Consider the following 23,131-nt stretch of genomic DNA (forward strand, 5'->3'; position numbering starts at 1 on the left):
CGCAAGGGAAACCCGCACTAGTCAGTCGCTGTAAATGAAATTGCACGCTGGTATGCATTTCATGTGGGCAAGACTTATCAAGAGTGGCGCGCAGGCAGTTTTTTGCTATTCCCCTTTTTATAAGCTTTGAATGAGCTGACTGGTGGTTTAAAGTACCTTTTTTTTTTTTGAGCGAGGCTGGTACCGCTAGCACACCTGGGTTCCACTAGTATTCGTAACAATACAGATGTCCAAAAAAACTGCAAGCATCCCTGCGACGGCAACTCATAGGTGAAGCTAAACCCAAAGGCACACTCACTGAAGATTTGAAGAATTTGGTTCACTACTGTAATGGCCCCTTCTCGAGATGCGCCTTTCAAGAAAATGGCGGTCATTCTCCCTCGGAAAAGTACGAGCAGTTTCTTCGCTTTAGACTCCACAAGCAGCTCTTTTGAAGGCGCGGGAACGGCTACACTCCAAGAATGGCAAACGCTAACCTCAGAAAATATAGAGTGAGCTGCGAATATAGCAAATGAACATTCATTAGGTGAGAAAGGGGGGTTGGAGCAAGGAAAAATAAAGGAAAATAATGATCTCCTACCCGTACAGCAACTGAACGCTGAGCAGAAAAAAAGAAGAAAAATTCAAGTTTCGACTACACTAACCAAGAACCAATAAAGTGTGTGAACGTCCATTTCCGCAGTATGAAGTTGCGCAGCACAAGAGCAGCACGACAAAACTCAAATAAAGGAAAGGCAGTGAGTCCGGAGCTCTACAAGGAAGCGTGCTGCTTATATAATAATGCACCATTGGAAGATTGCGAAGGCGAAGCACAGATAAAGCACGGCAGCCAGACAGTTTAGCGCCGTATCGCGTTTATCACGTCGTCGAGTTGAGCTCAACAAATCGAAATTTGGCCGGTCTCTCCGGCCTCGCCGTGGACTGAGTGAGGAATCCTATATCGCCATGGTGGTTTTCAACTCTGTATTTCTTCAGGACCTGGGCAGAAGAAAAATGGCTCAGCTTCAGTGAAAAAATGAAAGCGGTTTTAAACATATGCCAGTCTGTATAGTTGAGAGCAACTGCATATTTTCGTAGTGTGCGCTACCCAATTTAAAGATTTTTGTCTTTCACTCCTTGCTCAGTGATGCTGTTTTAGGTTCTCCATCCATGTGAATTAATTGGAAGTGCTTTCAATTTCTTTGATGCCCGCGCCATCTTTGTCGCAATATTGGGAGAGGAGAGAGGCAATAATAAAATGAATTGAGTCATGCTGTTTCCATCTAATGCATTTGACTGAGGACAAGCAGCAGAAGAATTTTGTTCCGCCATTTACCCAGGCACACGTTTTCTAACAGTAGGACAGTAAATAGCATCCATTCATGGCAACATGGGTTTTTATTGACGGTGATTAGTCGATTTTTCTGGAGTAAATGAATTCGGCTTCCATTAGAAAAACTACGTTTGAAAAAGAGGCTATAGGCTTGGAACAATAAAGCCTAACGAGAATTGGCCACTGCGTTTTAAATTAATGAAATGGACTCAAAGGAATTCATCCTGCTACTAATTCATTATCAGTACCAAAAAGTTACAAAATTATTTTTATGCGCGCAGGCAAACAAATTCCCTGCATGTCTTTTTAACCTTTTTGAAACGTGACGCATACACGTCAAGGTGATGCTTTATTAAGCAACCACGAAAGCAGCAACGTATGCTCAACTTTCGATAAAACGTTGAAACAAGCTAGGACCTCGAAGATCAACTTTCGTTTGTCGAACGCTTTCAGGCTGCCACTGCCGCTGTACTAAACCTGCACTCCACCATTAAAGTCTCTCAAGGCTTTCGAAGAGCAATTAACGAATGAATGTTTTGTCTCTGTCTTGAACTAACATTTTATTTCCAGAGCCACCAAATGAGCAAACACGCTACTGTGAGCAGTTCTTGCAAGGATATTACAGGTGATTAGGTCGGGGGCTTGATGGCAAATGACAAGAGCAACTATCGTGTCTAAAGAAGGATCGCGTAAGGGTGACTCTTGTGATAGCACGCTACCTGTGATTGTATGGCATCAAAGGTAGAAGGCATATCTGAAAATGAGATGAAGGTTATCGGATATCATATCAGTCATTATAATGTTTGTGTTTGCTACTGCATTTACTCCGAAGCACTTCTAATATTTACAGTTGTAAGTCAGCGCCTGTCTGAGTCTTTCAGTCTGTTTTCCTCTGTCTTCCAGTGCGCTGTTCTGCACATCGGTGACAGATGCAGCCGGCCAGCGCACTCGTAGAAAAGTCTCACCTGACATCTCTCCTCGATCGCTAGGCGAAAAGACCAACGCTAAACGCCTTTCTTTTTTTTTTTTTGCCTCTTCGTGAACCATCACTAAGAATGGGTATTCGGTCACCTCGTCGACTAGGCGGCACCGCGGAGATGCACCCGTTGATGATGAAGCCAACGTCAGGCTTTATGCTCTGACACCTGCTCTGAGATCTTTAGCGTTTCTTAGGAGCAGCGCGCTCACAGCAGGTTGATACTTACAGCCGCAAGGAGTATGCAGAGCTCCATCTCAGCGATTTTCTTGCCGATGCATGTTCGGGGACCGATGCCGAATGGCAAAGAGGCGAATGGGTGCAGGGTCCAGGCGTCCTCGCTGGCGCTGTCGCCCGAACGCAGCCACCTCTCCGGCAGGAACTCGGACGGCCGGGTGAAGTGCTGCTCCAGCTGTCCAGCCACGTACAACTCGGTCCTCAACACCGTCTGCGCATACGCATGGGAAGAATACGCAGCTATAATTGTGCACAACGTGGCTGACAGCGCTGGAATCCACGGGCAGTGATTGGGCTTCTGGTAGCAAGCGGAGATTTCTCTGCTGTGTGATATTTGCCTTCGCAGTAAATACGTCTGACGACGAATGGGTAGCCTGCGTACTCCTACCTCGAATACCGTATGCGTCATGTTTGGAAAACATCTTCCCGCACGAAAGGACGCGAAACATCACATGAACAGTACGCAGGTACAAAGGAAGAACGAGGACTCGTATTCTTTATTGCGAGTAATCTTTAGAAACATATGTTGCCCACAGTTTTAAGGTATGAACGCTCGGGCACGAAAAGTGAACACGCAACTCGCACGCTGCGTGTTCAAGCGTGTGCTGTTTCATTTTCCATGGTGCTTAATTTACTTTTTTTGAAAAAATTGTGAAACAGCTAGCCCCGCAATGTGCGCTAATGAATGGGGCCCAAGCATAAAAACTAATCTAATTGAAGTTTTATGAGAGAGGTCTAAAACTTCTTTGCACAGCGCAATGGATGGAACGGTATACTTTTATTAACTCACTTATTTCAATACACAACGCGGTTCTTTATTTTTTTAATTCATTGCCTTCCTGATTTAGGCTGTTTTTCTTTCTACCGTGCTATGACCACTTCGTGCAAACCCAGGTATACACCCTATGCAGGTTGTACTCCATATCATGAGTCGTTCGCAGTGTAGTGGAGGCTTCAAAAGCGAGACGCCAACGCTGTTCTCCCGTTCTCGCAAGCCAACCTGACAAGCCTGAAAGCCCTCGCCTCGTGCGCTTAGTTTCTGCTGCTCGGCGAGCAACCGTGGTTTGCAAGTACCATGTCCGCTGTACCCTTTTTCTCTCCTTCGTTCCTTCTCTCAAGCAACGGTTCCGGTGCCTATCTAATAACTTCCACACGTACTTTTTTCCCTCTAAATATGCTTACGTACCCCCTCTTCCTCCTGGAACACTTCGTATATTTTTCTCCGATGCTGGGGGAATTTTCTAGCAACCGTGCGTAACGTAATGCCCCTGCTACTTTTGAGCGTTTGGTTAGCACAATTTTACAGTATCTTAAGCGGAAAACATGCATGTGCTACTCGGACGACACTGTCGTTTCTCTTTTGATTTCGAGACGTACTGTACCTTGTCGATCGAAGCATGTGTTGCGATGTCTAAGCGAAGGAGGGCTACAACTAAATCTGGAAAGTGTCATGTTGCCGCACGACAATTGACGATTTCAGGATACCTCGTTTCTAAGGAGCGGCTTGCTTCGTGACCCAGGAACTCTTTGTGTCACCACCGAGTTCCTCACGCCGTCAACGATAAATCAGCTTCTTCGCCGCTTCCTCGGCCCATGATCCTATTTGAGTGGCTTTGTTCGCAACTTAACCTCTATAGCCACTGTCTAAATCACCTTCCTAGCAACGGCAACGACCTGCCATGTTGACCACGTGCCTGCGACGAAGGGTTCAACACTTTGCTTCATCTGCTCGGTTCGCATCCTACATTACGCTCTTCGACCCAAACGATCCTACCGAAACACACACCGATGCCAGTGACGTCGCACTTTGTGCTGTAGTTACGGAAAGTAAACCTGGGACCGACGAATGAGTCATTACCTACGTTAGCCGTGCCCTGACGTCGTGAGGAGCTAAACCGCAAAACAGGACGGGACTGAGGCAGGCGACAACACAGGGCGGTACAGACAACTGAACAATAATTGAAAAAACAGCAGAGCTTATATCTATCAGTCGCGCGTGTAATCTGGCAAGCAGTCGTAAAATTAAGATGAAACATGAGAGAACAGTTCAGTGACAACCATGACGAAAACAATGGGTACGGCGAAAGGAAGGAAACCGAGAAAGGATGACACAACTGTCGCCTGGCTCAGTCCCGTCCTGTTTTGCGGTCTTGATTCTCACGATGTCCTACCAACTGGCCTACAACCAAGTCCTTCTAAGTGCCCTGACGATTGGGCGTTGAACTACCCCGTCACTGAGAAGAGGGCTTTGCCATCGTTTTGTGCTATCGGCAAGTTGCTCCCTAGCGTCGTTACGCCCGACATTGTTGCAGATCACCACTCCCAGTGTTGGCTGGCCTCATCGAAAGACCGAACAGGTCGCTTCGCTCGGTGGCCATTACGCCTCCTGACCTACTGCTCTGACCGAAATCACAGCTACGCCGATGCTGTGGTGCGCACTCCTTTGCCACCTGAGAGTGCCTGTCTTCTACACAGCTATTGCGCTAATTTCTCGTCTACTGTCGACAACAAAGCTGCCAGGCAACAAGAGGATTCGTAACATATTCTTAAACGATTTAAAGCGGAACAGTGGCACGGAAGGCACATGAAAACGACCAGACCGGCGCACTTACAGCTGAGACTTATTCTTCGCATATACATATGCCTATCTTTTCGTAAGGCAACACAATAGCAGCTCAAGTAAACGTAAAAACCATAAAAAAATCATAAACTCCGTAGACGCCCTTCAAACTTACGTGGACACAAGCACAAAAGATCATATAACAGAGGCGCCGCTTCCCTATGTGATAGCAGAGCTCATTGCCATTCGTGACGGCTTGCGCACTTTAAAGGACCTCCTCTGTACTGCCCCGAACAGTCTTCTCCTATATACCGACTCAACAAAAGCAGTAGGGAACGCGTAGCCTGCCCCATCGGCATTGTTGTCGATGTGTGCTCCATCGTGGAATCGTATCCATGCCCTTTCCGAGTTCTATGGGCTCGACACAATACGCCTTACTTTATGGAATCGGACAGTGCGTCCCATCCACTGCAAGTGGCATACCCGCTTCCTCTGCTGAAATTATCCCCAGGAAACACCGTACTGCCTAAAAAGGAACTTCTCCGCCGCTCCATGCATGCTTTAATTCCACCGTGTGGACCCAACCCTTCCAGCGATATAACTCGCCGTAAAGAGGTGGCGTTGAGGAGTATCCGGGTGGATGTTGCGCTGACGCCTGCAGTCAGAGCCTCCTGGGCATCACAGACCCCGCTTCTTAACTACTCCTTCTGCCCCCCTTTTGCTAAAGAGGCGACGGTACTTCACTTTATGCTAATTTTCTATGCACTTCAGTAGGTACCCAAGCGACACGTTGGCATTCAGGGTTACCACCCCAGCCGACCACCAGACACTCGAATCTGGACCCATGGGCCCCAATACCTGGCCTTTTTGGCGTTCATAGCCGACACCGGCCTACACATGTATCTATAGCCCTCTTATGCCGAAGGGCACATTTCCGCAATAAAAAAAAAATTGGCTGTGGTTTAGCTCTGGTAAACCCTAGTTGAATTGCGTAAGCCTCGTTTCCTCGGCCCGTCGTCTACGCAGCGTCTCATTCCGATGCTGTCGAGAACTCAAACCGTCCTCTTCTGCACTTGAAGAGTCACTCTGGGACGTGGCACGACTTCTTCTAGCCGCGTGTTTGTTAAAACGCTTCTCGAGTCGTGCGGCGTGTTCTTCTGGCGTCTCTTGAGCGCGTTGTCTCTTCCTCGCTCATCGTGTTGCTGTTGCGTCTTTTTCGCGCTCTCCATAACGACTACAAAACACTGAGGCGGAGCGCATATATATACATACCCACCGCGAGACGGCACCTCATCTCCCTCTACCATAGTGTTCCTGTATATGCTCCCGCAGGGAGCATATACAGGAACACTACCCCAGCGGAGCACATCTGGTGGAGCGAGCGGCGACGGCAGCGGCGTCGACGGCGGCGCCATCTGTTGGGGTGCGGCTGCGGCGTTGCAACGGCGGCTCAAAGGCGTTCGTCGGCCACTTCATACGGCATACGGCTCCCTACATACGGCATACGGCGCGACGAGCCAAAATGGCTCGCTGACTGGCGTAGTAAAGCTTTCGCTTTAAAAATAATGAAAAAAAAACAAATTCTTGGAGTCAGCGCTGACGGGTTTCAACGTGTCAGCAGAAGCAAACAGCACAATGAAAGCAGAAAGAGCAAAGCACAAAAGAAAAGAGCAAACAGCTGATTTGTAAGCTCACAGAATCTCGCAGTGCAGAAGGACGACACAGAGAGAGGATGAGCAGGACAGCGGTACACTTTCAACAATACTTTGTTACAAGGAAACGCACAGAAAATCTGCTGCAGATGACGGATTCTTTTCCTTCCATCTGCTACACTCTTCCATGCCTATCAATATGTGTGCTCTCATTCTAGTTTAGCATCAGTGAACCTGAACTGACGCAGCAGGACCAAGTTTTTCAGTTTGATAAGATTCAATCAGCTCTCGGCCGATCGCATTTTTGCATTTCTTCAAGACGTTTGCGTCAAACAGTAGTGGACAGCAACTCCCTATACCGCATTTTCTTCAATGTAAAGGAAGGTTAGAGCTGGTGCCTGTTCTTAACGAATCCTTGTGCTTCCGAAGCCAATCATTAATACATCGGCCTGCTTGCACAAGGTATACTTTTCCGAAAGTGAGTGGTATGCTAAAGACCACTCCTTCTATGCAGACTGCATGCTGCTTAGCATGCTTCTTTTTGCAGCCTGAATTTTCTTTCATTTGTCCAGGCGTTTTTTGACACAATAAGCTACCAAGCTTGCATGGAGCGGCAAATACGACTTTAATCTTCTATATTATTGCCGTCTTTTTGCGTTTCGAGATTGTGTGAACAAATATCACAATAGCAAGCCAAGCTTGAACTCTTGCTGAGTTGTAAGTGGCGCCGCTCCTGCTGTCTTCCTTCATTTCCTTTGTTCTTGTTCCACTTCGCGCAGTCTTCAGAATAGGTTACGAATACGGCCAATTAGACCAAACTATAGTACTAATTTTTGAGCAAGAGGATACTTGCATAGTTTTTCTTGCAAGCGGCCTCTCATTGCACTCGGTAGTGCCGTAGCTTCGAGCCAAATACTTTGTCATTCGGGACATGGCCTCCTGTAGCGCCGAAATTACACTTGTCTGACGGCCGCAAATGGTTGCTGCCGGCACACAGATGCTGGCTAAATGGTCCGCAGTATGCTTGCCTATACGCCTTTGAACCTTGCACACGGCTTCGCCTTTGTTATTATTAGCTTGGTTGTTTAACTATGTACGATAAAAATTATGGAGCCGCTTAAGTTTCGTTACCAGTAGTTATTCTCATTTTCCACATTTTCTTATTCTGCTGTTTTTTACCGTTTTGTTTTCGCCTAGACGGAAATTGCAGCACTAACTGCAGCCGATTTCCTCCTTATTGGTATACTTGTCACCATGTTTGCAGCCTATTATTTCTACTTCAACTTGAATTCTCTTTGTGATTTTGTAACTATTTTTGCCATGTGTTATTGTTTAAATTCTTTTACTGACCAATATGTGCCCTACACCTGGTTGTATCATTCATAGCCCTTCCTGTTACAGTCCCTGATGGGATTTACGGTATCAAATAAAAAAGGGGGGCACTGCGATTACAGTTTCATTGCGCACGGGTGAAGACGACGACATCCAAAGTACAGCGCGAGAGAATGGCTGTGCCACTCCACCAGAGGCCAGCAACAACAAAAGTTAAACCCGCGCGATGTACGCATGCGGCGATGGCTTAATGGTTAAATGCAAATTCCCGTGAAGCTGACCTGTTAACGTCGCCGCAGGCTTGAATCCCGCTTGCTCTCTCCGACAGCGATGTCGATTCTGTCGCAGTTTCTCATTTCATCCGGTGGTGAGAGGTTTTCAAATTTGGAGGCACGCTATGATTGGCCCTTGGTGGTCACTTGACACATGTGACGTCATCACTGTTTCGACCAGTCAAATAATTTCCTGACATCCGATGGAGGCATTTTAGCGTGACCACAGCTCTAATGCTGTCGCATTAATATTCTCGCTCCTGCCTCTACTGCCAGCGCCGCAAGCTCCATCCTCACCATACAGTTGGTCAGATGCAAGCCTTGCTTTGTCCTTATCGGCCTTTTTGCCCCGTTTATTTCGACGTCTACGGACCGCCTCCATAGTCTGCTTTCTGCAGGAAACCGCTGGGCTATCGTAAACGTGGACCGCCAAATGCATCATGCCGAAACAGCCGCCTCCGGCCACTCCTGCTAAGGCGCCATGCGTCGCACACTTCATCTCAAAGCCACTTCACCGTTCTCCACTCAGCGTCACGGGAACTGCTGAGTGGCCGGGAACAACTGTGTGTCTTTGATGGTTAATTCTATAATCAAACGGTGCAACTTTAGTCTGTGCGTAGAGATACAACCAAACACCAGGCGTCTAACGACCTGACCAGACGCTTTAACTCCTTAAACCTCATGCCGTCGATGGGGTTAGGGTAAGGGGTCGACAACCTAACCTGAAATGATAGAGTATGTATTGTCTGTAGCGTTTGGGTAATGCGTAGGCGTGCAAGCAAAAAATCACGGGCGGTTTAGCTTGGGGTTAACCACGAATTATCGTGCACTAGCACCATTAGTCTTGATTTTGCATGGTGTACCTTGACTTTCTGTGCGGTTGCTTTACCTCAGCTGGCTTACTTCGGTTGATATACTATATGATGTATTTTTGCATGTTACTGCATCAAGATGTGGTCAATTGTCTACATTCACGAACTGACTCAAGTACTTAGTGATTGCCATTATTCAGCCCAAATGCTGTATTTTAAATATCTGTTTGATCTTCAAGTGGCCTGAATATCTTTTTTTATTTCAAGCAACCGCATAAAAGCCTCACTGCAGCGAAAAGTCGGCACCGCACAGGGGGAACACACTAAAGAAATAAAAACTTCATAGCGGCGGGAGCAGGATCCGAACCCGCGGAAGCGCTAAAGAATCAGTTTTGCTGGCCGCTGCTTCGGACCACTACGTCATTGTGAAAGCTTTTTTAATCATGGTATTGTTACGTGGCGGCCAGCCGAAGAAAGAGACACGATGATCGATGGAAATGAGATGATTTAATGGCTGCCGGCCTAGCGCGAGCGCTCCTGCCCGCGCCACTGCGCAGTTCTTCGTCTTCTTCGTCACACTACTCGGGGCCACCGAGCGATCGTCCCGATCGGCGACAGAGTCGCGCGAAGTGGTTACGGGCTGAAGAGCATGGATGATGGATGGACAGGAACGAGAAAGGGGTGAGGTGCTGGCCGCCACGATGAATGAGATGTCTGAATGATTCCTGGTCTTGAAGCTTCCGGTCCGCAGGTCGCCAAGAGCCGACGGTCGAGGCCCCAGGGCACGCCGAACGGCCTGGGCAGGGGAACGATGTCTTCAGATGTAAGCGCGGTCTCGGGTCGGTGGGGTCGATAGGTCAGGTCCTTGCGTCGGGTTCAGTTCGTCGTGTTGAGTGGTCGGGGCGGGGGACGGGGTGGGGGGGAACAACGGCGAGGTCGGTTCGGGTCTGAAAGGCTGGGGCACGGCCGAGCGACGCACGCCAAGAACTCACGGCTGACGACCGCGGCTGACGCAGGACGCCGAAGCTCCCCGGACCAGGATGTCGATGGTACCCCGCAAGCTCCACCAAATGTTACGTGGCGGCCAGCCGAAGAAAGAGACACGATGATCGATGGAAATGAGAAGATTTAATGGCTGCCGGCCTAGCGCGAGCGCTCCTGCCCGCGCCACTGCGCAGTTCGTCGTCTTCTTCGTCACAGTATTTATTACATTGAAAATATATTGTATTTACATTAACTAAATTGTTTAAAAAGCTTTTAGGAAACGCCACGAAACACATCGCAGAAAGACAGAGCAACAGAGCACTAGACGTGAGGTAAGGCTGAGCACATCACCAATAGGGAGTGCCACTCCGATTTAAATTCGGCCGGTTCATACACTTCCCTCAGATGAACAATCAGTTGGGAGAAATCTTAGCATCCTGACTGTATGAACTGCTAAGCAATGTCCTCATCTTCGTCATGTACCCGCATTCGCGCGTGTTAAACTGCCAGTCTTCCACGCTGTAGTTTGAAAGATTAGTCTTCATCATCTTCCATCGGTGCGCGTGGAAGCGTTATCAGACGAGCATGCAGCAAGCCGCACGAAATGCGGGGAAAATAGAAGCAGTGAAATTCAGAAGAACTAGTGCTGTCGCAATGTCACCGAGTAAGGGTAATTAAGCGACCTAGATGCTGTCCTTGTTCTGAGTCTATTCTGTGCTTAGCATTTGATTTATATTAAACGCTACTGCATTATTATATAAATATTCTTGGCGTCCATTAGTTTTCGCTTTTTGGCACAAATAATGCGCTGTCATGCTTAAGCAGTTCATATAGATAACAATGAAATGTCATGCGGGCGCGTGCGGAGGATGCGCTCGGCAGGGTGGCGTCGTGGGCGAAGGGGGCGGAAATGTCATAGGTGCAGGGCACATGTATGCATGCACTGCGTGCCAAAAGTAAAGAGAGAGTGATATTTTGGGGCTCAACTCGTAGCTTTCTCGGTTTTGTCTCACTTATTAGCTCACACCTCTCACACCTTGAACCGAAACTGCGAAAATCTGACAACTGCTTACGCACGCGCCGCGGCAGCTGCGTTTTTATGGAGGAAAAACACTAAGGCGCCCGTGTGCTCTGCGTTGTCAGTGCACGTTAAAGATCCCCAGGTGGTCGAAATTATTCTGGAGCCCTCAACTATGGCACCTCTTTCTTCCTTTCTTTTTTCACTCCCTCCTTTATCCCTTCCCTTACGGTGCGGTTCAGGTGTCCAACGATATATGAGACAGATACTGCGCCATTTCCTTTCCTCAAAAAACCAATTATTTTTGTTATTATTACGCACGCTCCTTGTGCCCCCTTTCCTAGCATACATAAGCTCGCGCACCCGCTTTTCGTTTTTACTGTGAACAATGCTCCCGTATGGGAGCCGAAAAGTATTTTGTGTATTGTTTTCTATGTTGTGGTCGGTGTCTACAATGCCACGTTTTACGATTCACCCCGACCAGACGAGTTTTCGTCACACTCTTGATTTCATTACCTCAAACTACACACACATGTACACGCGCACACACAACAATATAAGCATCTAGCCTGCCATCTAACAGTGCTTATAGGTCTTGTCCTAGTATTTTTATGTTTATTACTTTAATGTTTATTACTCAGTAATATCGCCAGCAGTTGCAGGCTACAAAAATAACTGGAGTTTTAAAACTACTGTTAGTGAGCGTGAAAGAGGGCTAATGATATTAGGGTGAGGGCGAGGGAGGGCCAGCAAAATTTTTGAAGTGAGGGTGAGGGAAGGCTGGATAACTTTTCGAAGTGAGGGCCAGGGTTAGGGAGGGCTATGGATTCAAAAGTGAGCGTGAGGGAGGAAAAGTAAAAAATGAAGGCATTTGCCCACTGCCACAAAATTCGGCGCGTATTCGAAAAAAAAAACGGCGCTGCGCCTAAGCCATCGTGCCCGCGCGCGGTAGAATAAAACGCAAAACAGCGGGGAACCATCCCCGGAGAGCGCGTAAACCTTGCGTGTGCTGCTGCCCTTTCCACCCAGCTCGTCGGCCCGGCGCCAAAGTAAACAGACACACGCGGCGTCGATTTTTCTATAATGTCGGAGTAATTTCTACTCGTTGTCAACGAAAAGGGGGCTAACCTTGTCGGCGCTAAACTTATACCCTCTCCCCTTCGCTCTTGCGCTGATGACCGTGTCGCAAGAATGACCCCGAATTTTCTGGAAGGCGGTTTCCGCGCTCGACCAATGGTGTCGCGCGCCCGGTGCGAGAAGGAAAAGGAGTTTGTGCAGTTGATACTGCGTGTATGGGCGCCCCTGCCTTGGCGGGAAGAACAGACGAGGACTGCGCCTATAAATGAGGGGCTTCAACCGCTTTCTGTTAGCCCGAGCCGCCGTTTAAGCTTCCGAGAAGCGCGACCGCTCGGTCGGTCGGTCTGTCTGTCTGTCTGTCTGTCTGTCTGTCTGTCTGTCTGTCTGTCTGTCTCTGTCTGTCTGTCTGTCTGTCTGTCTGTCTGTCTGTCTGTCTGTCTGTCTCTGTCTGTCTGTCTGTCTGTCTGTCTGTCTGTCTGTCTGTCTGTCTGTCTGTCTGTCTCTGTCTGTCTGTCTCTGTCTGTCTGTCTGTCTCTGTCTGTCTGTCTGTCTGTCTGTCTGTCTGTCTCTGTCTGTCTGTCTGTCTGTCTGTCTGTCTGTCTGTCTGTCTGTCTGTCTGTCTGTCTGTCTGTCTGTCTGTCTGTCTGTCTGTCTGTCTGTCTGTCTGTCTGTCTGTCTGTCTGTCTGTCTGTCTGTCTGTCTGTCTGTCTCTGTCTGTCTGTCTGTCTGTCTCTGTCTGTCTGTCTGTCTGTCTGTCTGTCTGTCTGTCTGTCTGTCTGTCTGTCTGTCTGTCTGTCTGTCTGTCTGTCTGTCTGTCTGTCTGTCTGTCTGTCTGTCTGTCTGTCTGTCAGGAAGAAAGAAAAGGAAAATGCACAGGCCTGCTCACTAGCTGAAGCCGAGCCAGCGAGGCATAGTGTGCCAGTCTGCGGATCGGCCCCCGTGCCCCTTAAGTCGTCGGACTGTCGCAGTGCCCGGTGAACAAATTGTGTTTTGTTTATTTGTCTCTCTCTCTGTGTTAGTGCACTTCAGGTGAAAAGATTTTGCTCAATTGTTATCTCTCTCTCTCTATTGCTACTATGCACGCGTTGCATTGTATTTGTAAATCACTTTGTATCTGCTCGTACGAGTGATTGTTAAATCCTCTGTATCGTCGCTTTGCTGTATAAACTTTGTTTTGTTTTTTGAACCTTTGCCTCCGACCCATTCTCTGGCTTGCGGCCGGCGAAAGCTGGGCACCAAACGATCAACCCCCTTGTCACTTGGTAGCTGGTCTCCGGCTGAGCTTGCCACGCTGAGTCGAGGGCATCTGCCTTGTGGCCGAGACCCCCCCCCCCCCCCCCCCCCCCACGCTCTAAGGGTGTCTAGGAGCGCACGCCAAAGTGTGCAAAGTGGTGACACCCACCTCTGGGCCGCAAGACTGAGCGCTAACGATTAGCAGCGCACCTTGCTTCGACACCGACTGCTTGCACACGCGCAGCAGAAAGCTGGATTGCAAGTCATTGTTCCCTTGCCAAGACAGCCCGCAGCAGCGGTTCTGGACAGCAGCGTCGCTCCTCGCACAGACGTCGCTGAGAGGCAAGTGTGACTGTGCGACCGTGGCTAGGGTACTTGATGCCTGCTTGTAACCTCTTGGGTGTTGGTTGGGATGGAAAGCTCTCGCCCCCTTCTCCCCCGTCTCCTGTTTTGAGCTTCCTTCACTTCACGTCATGGACTTATTTTACTAAGGATCTCGCGGGTCGCAGATAGTCCGGAGTCGTCGTCGGCATCGTTGACCGTGAGCGAAAAGTCCCCAGAAAAGCCACCTAGGTCAGGTGACCTTCTGGCGTCATCCGAAGCTGCCCCCCCCCCCCCCGTGCCAGGTGGCACTTAATATATTAATGAGTGGTCGCGAGAGGTTTCTTGGGAAGAGCAATATAAACTGATGGCAACACCTCCCATCGCAGGGCAGTAGACCGTCGCTTAATTAACCGCTGCACCACAGCGCCAGGACAGGTATGAGGACTCCCAAGGATATATGGACGTTAAGAAGAGAATGACTAATTCTGCATGTATGAACATGAACCCAGAAAAAAGTTATCGCGTCATACGACTGAGGCGGAGCTTAAGTGCGCGCTCCAATTTTTTTTCGATGTCTTCTCGGTGTTGGTAGCCTGAACAGCAGCGCTCGCCTCCGAAAGGATTTCAGTACTCTTCCTCTGTTTCTAATTTTATGTAATTTTTTTCCTGCGCCGCTATTGGCTAACTTCATTCTGTTGCCCTCAGTGAGACCTGAGGCTCGAACAGAAGCACTGTTATCAAGTGGAGAGGAGGAACCCCTTGCGCTATCCTTATCAGCGTTGATCCCCTTGTATCGTGCCTTTTGTCAGTTTGTTTCCAGAGTTAAATGTCGCAATAACGAAGGACATTTTGCCTTGGGTCCTTTTCTCAAGTAGCAAAAAATTAAGGTCGATGCCCGATGAAACAGAAAGCAGCGTCCAAAGCTGTCGCCCCCTCATATCCGCTGCCAAAAATCGCCAAAAGAATCCAGCTGAAACAAGCTCTTATGGATGAGATTGAAATGATTACGATTGTTGTGGTCGTACCGTCTGTTAAGCCATTGTCATGTGACATGCTATGCGCTGAAAAAAACGTACTCTTGTCTTCGCCTGTAGGCTATTTTATTCTACGCGAGAACCATGGACTTCGGGAGCGTCGGACCTCAGGCGTGTACAAGACCGACACCACCGCAATATTCTTATTTCGTCGTTGTGTTTGTAGTGCGTTGCGTCGTATCATAATGAATGCTGTCGCATTTCATCGAAAACCGCGCATTGGTTTTTGCAACATTTTTTTTTTCGCCAGCATGTCGCCCATCGGACAGAATCGGCGAATTTTTGGAGGTGCGTCACACATGTGCTAAGGTCCCATTACAACGAAGATTAGTGATAAACTTACCCCCGCTGGTATGTGGTAGCCGGACATAACGACGTCCTGGTTCAGCTTGAGATTCACGCCTGGTATGATGGGATGGAACCTAACAGAACGTAACAGAGTAACAGCAGAAATGACTGATTAAAAAGTGTCGTATCATCGTATTTGTTGCAGAAAATATCAGTTCAAGCAAACACCAGCAAGGAGATAGCAGGAACGTATCAATCATATTGGCATAAATCTGTCCTCAGATAAAGTGAGCCCATAAAATCGCCTGCGCGCACTAAGTCTCTCCTACGTACTCGTGGTAGGTCGTAGTTGGCGAGCCCGGCGAGAATTTTGTGCTGCCGCCAAATCAGGGTTGTTTGCATCAGGCTGCTGCCAACATTTATGATCTACTTTCTTTCCTGTGTTGAGGAGTACTTTACTTTTTAAATTCTAGGACCACGATACGTGGAAGATTCGAACTATTCTTGCACCATAAAAGTGCGAGAAATGAATAAGCGGAACTAGGATTGAGACTAGCTGCTTTTGATTGGATGGTGAGAATGATGCGGACGGGACAGGGGAAGGACGCGTGTTAATACCAGTCATGTATATTTTTTCCCGATATCTCGCTCCACGTAAGAGTCTAAGAGCGCAGTAGAATCACCGAGGGGTATATGAATAAAATAAATATGAAAATTAACCTCAACTAAAGGGCTGAACATAGTTCCTGCTAGGCCTCAGTTTTATTTAAACACGGCAAACACGCTAGAGGCCTATATTATGTCAGACGTATTGAATCTCCAGTAGGATGATTCATTTAATTTCAGTTATCGAAGACTTAAGGGCCTGTAGGCATTACATTCGGCGGAGGCTATAAAATTGTATAAGAACATATCAATGCAAATTTAACAATAAAAAAGATAGGAAAGGAGCGAAACAAAGCCAAAAAATGACCACAGGAGAAGGTACTCTAGCAGAGGATGAAGTCGTTATTGAGGCTAGAAAGATCATGTAAAACAGAGGTGACTCGCTAGTTAAGTGTGAAAAGTTACTCGATCAGTACAGGAAGGTATATTATCGGGCAGGGCGTTCCATCGGGCTATTGCACCTGGAATAAATGAGTAGTTCATACCTGACCTGCGGTCTTTCATCAAAACTCTTGTGTCTACGAAAAGCGATATCTCGAGTGTTTCCTTTGCTAAACAACCGAACGGTGGTGAGCGAATATCTGCGCGTTTCAGCTGCAATAAATGGATATTCTTGATTTTGCTAACCCTTTACTTGTGTAAATTAACGGCAGATGAAATCTTAATTTCTATCGTATTCTGGAGCGAGTGTAAACCCTTCAGCGTGGATATCCTCGACGCTGTGTTGAAAGTGCTCCGGGAGGGCGCTACTACGAACAATAATTAAGGGGCAGCTTACCGAAGCGTCTCTCTGATGCAGGCCTTAAGAAAAGGCAACTCGCTCTCGAAGCTGGAGTCGGGGCTCCCCTGGGATTCAGCTAAGGAGAAAGACATGACTTCTTGGCGGGCTTTTTCTTGCACCTCTGGGTTCGTTGCTAGACGTTGAAGTGCGAAGCTTGCAGCGGCTCCTGTCTGCAAAAGAGCAGGAAAGGTATTTTTGGTTGGAACACTTCCCCGTCCATCGTGTTGTAGCTTATATCATCGAAGGCACCTCAGATCCCAAAGTACCTGCTTGACGGAAGCCAAGAGGCGCCGAAACCGAGGAGCATAGGGGCTGTTTTTAATTTTGTGGCGTTGACCATTGGGAGACTAGTAGATTAATTAATTGATAATTGATTACAAGACAGAAAAAAACAGCCACATGCCGCCGGTGGGAACCGAACCCACGACCTCCGAATTTCACGTCCGGTGCTCTACCAACTGAGCTACGGCGACGGCTGTCTGATCTGCTTTCTGGGGTATTTATGCATAGCGCAGGCGAACCTTGAGAGTGTTCACAAGTGTCACCCTGGTCCATAGCGGCGGACTTGGTACGTCTTTTATTACCGAGAGGGACACCTAGGAACGTGATCGAACGGTGAGGGCAGAAGCTTTGCGATATCCCTCCGATGCTTCCTATGGCATCAAGACTGCCAGAACCGAGACCCTCGCTAAGATATTCCTCATACAAGGAAAAGGAAAAGAGGGTTTGTTATTACATATATGACGGAATCCAGGAGGAGGAGGCGGAGAAAACAACTTTGTTAAGTCGCCTGCAGAACGACACCATGACTAAATGGCGCCGCGAGGCGGGCCATGATGTCTTCTCAGCGGGTGGTCTCTACTCAACTCCAGCGCGTGTTGCTCCCGCGGTCGGTCGCCCTGAGGGGCAACGTTGAGTCAGTTTCGCTCGGCCTTTGTTTTTCAAGAGCCGTCGAAACCTGCTGGACGGCCCAGGTTTGGATTTAGAGGTCATAGCATTCCACCGCAGCGGCGATTCGCGGCGGAATCGTTGTACTTGTCGAAGCTTCGTCGGGAGACTTGGTGCAATCCCATAGGATATGCGTCAGGGTGGCCGTCTCCCGCTGGCACACGCGGCACACATCGCTCACGTATACCTTCGGGTACGGACGATTCATTAAAACTGGGGTGGGTAAGGACCAGTTCGTAACTGTCTGAACAGCAGTGCCTTCGCTCGGCTCAGCTCCGGGTGCGGTGGTGGGAAAGTCCTTCGAGCCAGGCGGTGGAACTGCAAGTTCGTTGAACGTCGTCAAGCGGTCCTTTGCACTACACCACGTTGGACGGTCGGTTGCAGCGGCGCGGTTGGTTAGCGCTCGCGCCACTGCGTGCGCCGTCTCGTTGTGGTTATCGTGCTTCTCCGACGCATCGTTTCGCGCATACGCCGGGAACCACTTTATTTTCACACATCTATTCTCTCGTTGCAGGTCAGTCGAGCACAGAACGCGGACATCCTCAGCACACACTTTGCCCTTGGCATAATTCTGCACTGCACATCGCGAATCACACAACACCGTTTGGCAGGCGGGGTTGGCAATGGCCAAGGCAATGGCCACCTCCTCCGCCTGACACGCCTCTCGGACCCGCAAGCTCGCTGTTGCCCTCGTGGCGCCTGACGACGCATCGATGACGGTAGTTACGAACGCATCCACGAACCTGGCGTGCTCGTCCTTGGCGTGAAAGTCGATGGGGAACTTGGCCCTCGCTGCTCTTTTCTCCTTATTAAACTCCGGGTTCATGTCTCTCCAACAGTCACCGAAACCGAGGAGCATAAAGGATGTTTTTCTTTAATTGTGTGGTGTTGAGCAAGGGGAGAATAATAGCTTGATGAATTCTTGATTGATTAGAAAGAAGATGAAAAAAAAAACACATGCTGCCAGTGGGATCCGAACACACGATCTCAGTTGATAGAGGCCGGGCGCAAAATTCGGAGGTCAGGGGTTCTAACCCCATCGGCGGCCAGTTGTTTTTAACGCGATAGTGTTAAGGGCAAGCTGAAATGGTTTTATGAGAATTCAAGGTTATTCAAGAATTGAAATCTACGGAGGTCCTAGGCAAAGCATGCAAACTGTTTTTGCACTAGTATTTGAAATTGTGACGTGATCGTCGATTAAAACCACGACGATCTTTATTTATTTATTTTTATTTAAAAAAAATGCTAACTCGGACGGGAGACACAGCTGGAGCGGGTACATACATTAGTAAAAACAAATAACATGGGTAGCATAGAAATAGATAACATAGAAGTATTAAAAACAGATCAACCGGTTAAATTGTTAGGCAAGTGAACAACGAACTCTTCAATTGGCAATGTACGAAGTGACCCGTCCAATCGATTCCAAATTTCAGCAGTTAGCGGGAAAAAAGAAAATTTAAAACAGTATATATATGGTTTGAAAGGAACAATGTTTAATGGATGGTTCCGTCGGGTTGCACGTGCGCTTGAGGACACAAATGAGAAGGCTGCCTGAATGCCAGGTGACGTGAGAACGATCTTGTGCAGCATGATGATGCGTTCGCGTGTGCGCCTATGCTCAAACGTTTGCAAAGATAAAGTGTGCATATGTGAAGAACGTGAAAAGTTGCGATCGTACCGGCCGAAGCTGAATCTTATTGCTTTTTTTGACAGATTCTAAACGGTAAATGTCGTGCGCGTGATGAGGGTGCCAAACAGTTTAGGCGTACTCCAGGATCGGTCGAACTGGTAATTTCTAAGCAGTTAGTTTAAACTCCTTCGTGGCACTTTTTAAGGTTCGTTTGAGATAGCCAAGTTTGCGAAGTGCTTTCCCAGAAATGTTATTAATATGACCATTCCATTTTAAGTTATATGAAAAAATAATACCCAGGTATCTGCACTCGCTGACATGGGTGAAGTAGCTACCGTTATTACTGTAAGCGAAATGCAGCGGATTCTTCTCCTCACTGCGTTACTGAAGTGCGAGGAAACTCGATGTGACGTCAGTGTCACCGAAAATTCAGATGCCGCTGCCTTCGCCTGCATTCCGCTGTGCGTCATCCAATGCCGCGAAACGATGTGTTGCGATATTCACCTTCAGTGGCGTTGGTTTTCGTCCATGAAACAACTGTTTCTTCGCAGGAAACGCAGCGCAGTTGTATGCGACGTCATTACTGGGGTCTTTGCCCATCGCTGTGCTCTGCAGAGAAGCCTCAATGCCAACGCCGCTTTATTCGGCGATAACGCCACCATTTATAATGCTAATGCATAACGATTTCGCAGGGTTTACCTGCATGTCTCACACGTTCGGTCCGTTTAAACTAATCGCATTCTAAAACCTCTTCAGTTGCTCTTTAATGGACCCGTTACACACAAAATCTGGTTCGGGCGTGGTGAGAGGAAAATCGCGAGCATGACTGTGGCAGGTGTTGCACAGAGAAGCAACCTATTCAGATTCAGATTTATTTCAACACTTGGCTGCCGAGGAGGCGAACGAAAAGGCAATCAAAAGTTGCCTGACGAAGCGTCCGCCCCCTTTACACTCTACCACTGAGCAGTGGGCAGGTTTAACCAAAAAAACAGATCATAACACCAAAGAGACATTGCATATAACATTATACAGGAAAACATCAAAAAAGAAAAAACAAGAGAAAACAGCACATATTCATTTAAGGTACACAATTAAGAAATGCTGTAAAAAGTATATTCGCGAGTCAACATTGTTGCACAGAATTGCACATAAAATACAAATATTGGTGTGACTTAACATAACAAAAGGCAAGAAGAGCTTAACTAGGCCGGCCAAAGTAAGGTTTTCTTTTCTAATAAAAACATGGATTTTTCTTTTTTTTAATATAGGGCAGATATGTGCAGAAAAAGTAAGCCATTGCTATGTCACAAAAAGAAATGGGTTAACTTTTTGCTAAATGCTTTCGTGGAACGACTGTTGTGAATGGTTTCTATAATACCCGGGTACTTATTTAGAAGATCAGCGATTCGATATTTTAGCGTTTGTGTACCGTAGTTCGCACGCACTAGTTCTTTTCTACAGGTCATATGCCGAAGGTTATGGTCGTGGTCTCTAAAGAAGAAAGTTTGCGAGAACCCAGCCGGGTCCATTCTTATTTGATCATATATTTTCAAAGCTACCTAGGAGGCAGGTGGGCCACGTATAGGCCACGTGACATCGCGGCGTCAACCCAATGGGCCCAGGTGGAAGATAAGATAACGATTGCCGAGCGACCTGGGTCGCACAAGGCCCACTGATGGGAGCACCTGCCATCGCGGGGCAGTGGCGCATCGCTTAACCACTGCGCCATGACGGGTACAAAGACTCCCAGGGACCTATGAATTTAGAGAATTACCTTCTGCATATATATGGTAATTAACCCATTACGCTGTCGCGTCATACCCTTAAGACGGAGCTTAAGTGTTCTCTCAATTTTTTTTCTGATTTGTAATGACTTATCAATTTATTAACTTATTCATCCTAATAGCTAAACCTCACGAAATTAAAAAAAAAATCTTCTATGCTCCTTGGTATTGGTAACTGCTGGCTTCAGTCATGTATGTCATAGCGAGTCCCTCTTTACCCTTCCCTAGTCTGCAGAATAGCAGTTTGTCAATTACCTCTCGAATGTTTCATAAACGTGCCCCTGCCCAACCCCTACTATAAACAAGTTTGCAAAAGCAGACGTTCCAGGAACCCTTACCCATCTTGCACATGAATTCGACTGCTTCGCCCAAAAGGCATTAGACAGGTCGACAGATGTAGATACCATTTGGCTTACTTTTAAAGACGCAGTAGATTACTGTAGGAGAGTACGTTTCGCTTAAGGTTAAACCTGTCGCTAAAAATAACCCTTGGATCACAAGATACATTATTCATGCTCAGCGCCAAGTGAAAAGGATACGCAGAGCTATCACGACCAAAGGAAGAAGTGGGTTAAAGAAGGAAAAGTTAACCAGAGTCATTGAAAAGCTCAAGTAGGCTACGAAAGAAGCAAAAGCCCTCTATTTCATGTAACTATTCGAAGCTTTTTGAGAAATAATTCACACAGATTTTGCAACAATTTTCGTAACCATAAAAAGACGCCGTGCGGGCTGTCTCTAGAAGATAAGGCCAATACTGATAATAAGTACAATTTTTTCTTTTCAATTTTCACTAAAGATGATATCAGCCCTGACTCCTGCATTTCGCTACCCATAAGTATTGTACCTCTCAGAATTACTGATGACGGGAAATTTTAAACTTCTCCACAACCCAGGTTCTAAAAAAGCAACGGGCCCGGATAACATTCGTTGAATGAGTTTTCAAAGATATATGCGGAAAGGTGTAGCGAGTACCTTGGTGCTATCTTTCACAAATCTATTTCTTCATCAAAATTACCCAAATATTAGAAAATAGCAAAAATTATACCTATTCGTAAATGAGGGGACACTGCTTTACTTGGTTCAGGTCTGAAAGTGCAATCATAATGGATGCAGACTACACAACATTCTTCTTAAAGCGGACAACCAGGCACCTTGGAAAGTTACTAATGCATGCGAAACGATCTATAAAATGAGAGTTGCTGGAGGCGTTTTCTTTTATAACCAATGACACTGAAAGCCTTGTTGTTAGACGTAAAAATTTCGCCTTTTCAGTGATGTACCGTCCACCTGACGGAAGTTTATCTTTATTGATCACATGGAAAAATTACTTAATTATGGTAGTGATTTTAATATAGATATGTTAGATGTATCACTATCGCAGCATCATTTTGAAATGTTTTTGCAGTCACATGTTTTCAATATTATAATAAAAACGGCACACGCTCAACGAATGATTCAACAACATTACTTGACATTTTTATTACGAACTTAGATGTTAATCACGCGTTAGGTGGCGTTCTTACTGTGCACATTGGTCAACACTTGCCTATTTTCAGGCGTAACAAATCTTATCAAGCGTTCAGGAAACAATCATTTGTTGCTCGAAAATTTTGAAATATCCCCGCCAAACTGACTCTGGGGAAACGCGCAATTTTGCGGCAATCAAAATACATTAGAAAATTTTCACACGTGATTAAGTAACCCATCTTGGGATTTTGTGTATCACTCAAATACTTCCGACGAGGCATATGAAACATTTTTATATTTATTTAAGTAAGCCTACAATCAATCTTTTCCTTTGGTTTCAATGAAGAAAGCAAATCAGTCACGAAAAACTTGGATAACAAACCTCTGCTTTAACATTATAAGAAAGAAATATAATCTTTTCAAAAAATTCTCGACAACACGCAATCCGGTAGATTAGGAAAAATTTAAACAACGTGGGAAGAAAACCAACTCATTGCTACGTAATGCAAAGCGTAGTTACCTGTTCATTCATTTCCATATTGATCGTAATACCGAAGCGGATGTTGTATGAAGAAAAATTAACGAAGTTTTAAAGCGCCACTGTACACAACAAAACACTACTGAAATAATTTAAAATGACAAACCTGTCCGTGGTTACAACCTTGTGAAGGTGTTTAATAACTTTTTAGTCAATCTGGTTCATCGCTCTCACCACCCTGATGCTGCAAAAAATGTCACCAA

General features: G+C 47.0%; 1 protein-coding gene and 1 non-coding gene across 3 annotated transcripts in view; both read right to left on the bottom strand.

Annotated features, from left to right (window-relative positions):
- Positions 1–23,131, bottom strand: part of LOC144104165 (putative cytochrome P450 49a1) — a 153,623-nt gene that overhangs the window by 697 nt on the left and 129,795 nt on the right. The window contains exons 6-10 of one of the 2 annotated variants that reach the window (XM_077637018.1): positions 19,644–19,748; positions 16,556–16,728; positions 15,167–15,245; positions 2,518–2,736; positions 1–978 (exon numbers count right to left, since the gene is read on the bottom strand). The exon at positions 1–978 is cut by the window's left edge and continues 697 nt beyond it. In XM_077637018.1, coding sequence (XP_077493144.1) covers positions 859–978; positions 2,518–2,736; positions 15,167–15,245; positions 16,556–16,728; positions 19,644–19,748 — 696 coding nt within the window. In that variant the 3' untranslated portion in view covers positions 1–858. The remainder of the gene's footprint in view (positions 979–2,517; positions 2,737–15,166; positions 15,246–16,555; positions 16,729–19,643; positions 19,749–23,131) is intronic. The other variant, XM_077637019.1, reaches the window with a different exon arrangement.
- TRNAS-UGA (transfer RNA serine (anticodon UGA)) lies at positions 16,959–17,031 on the bottom strand. Its single transcript has one exon. It is a non-coding gene; the product is annotated as a tRNA-Ser (tRNA).

Source organism: Amblyomma americanum, chromosome 9 (assembly GCF_052857255.1).
Source record: "Amblyomma americanum isolate KBUSLIRL-KWMA chromosome 9, ASM5285725v1, whole genome shotgun sequence".
Lineage (NCBI taxonomy): Eukaryota > Metazoa > Arthropoda > Arachnida > Ixodida > Ixodidae > Amblyomma > Amblyomma americanum.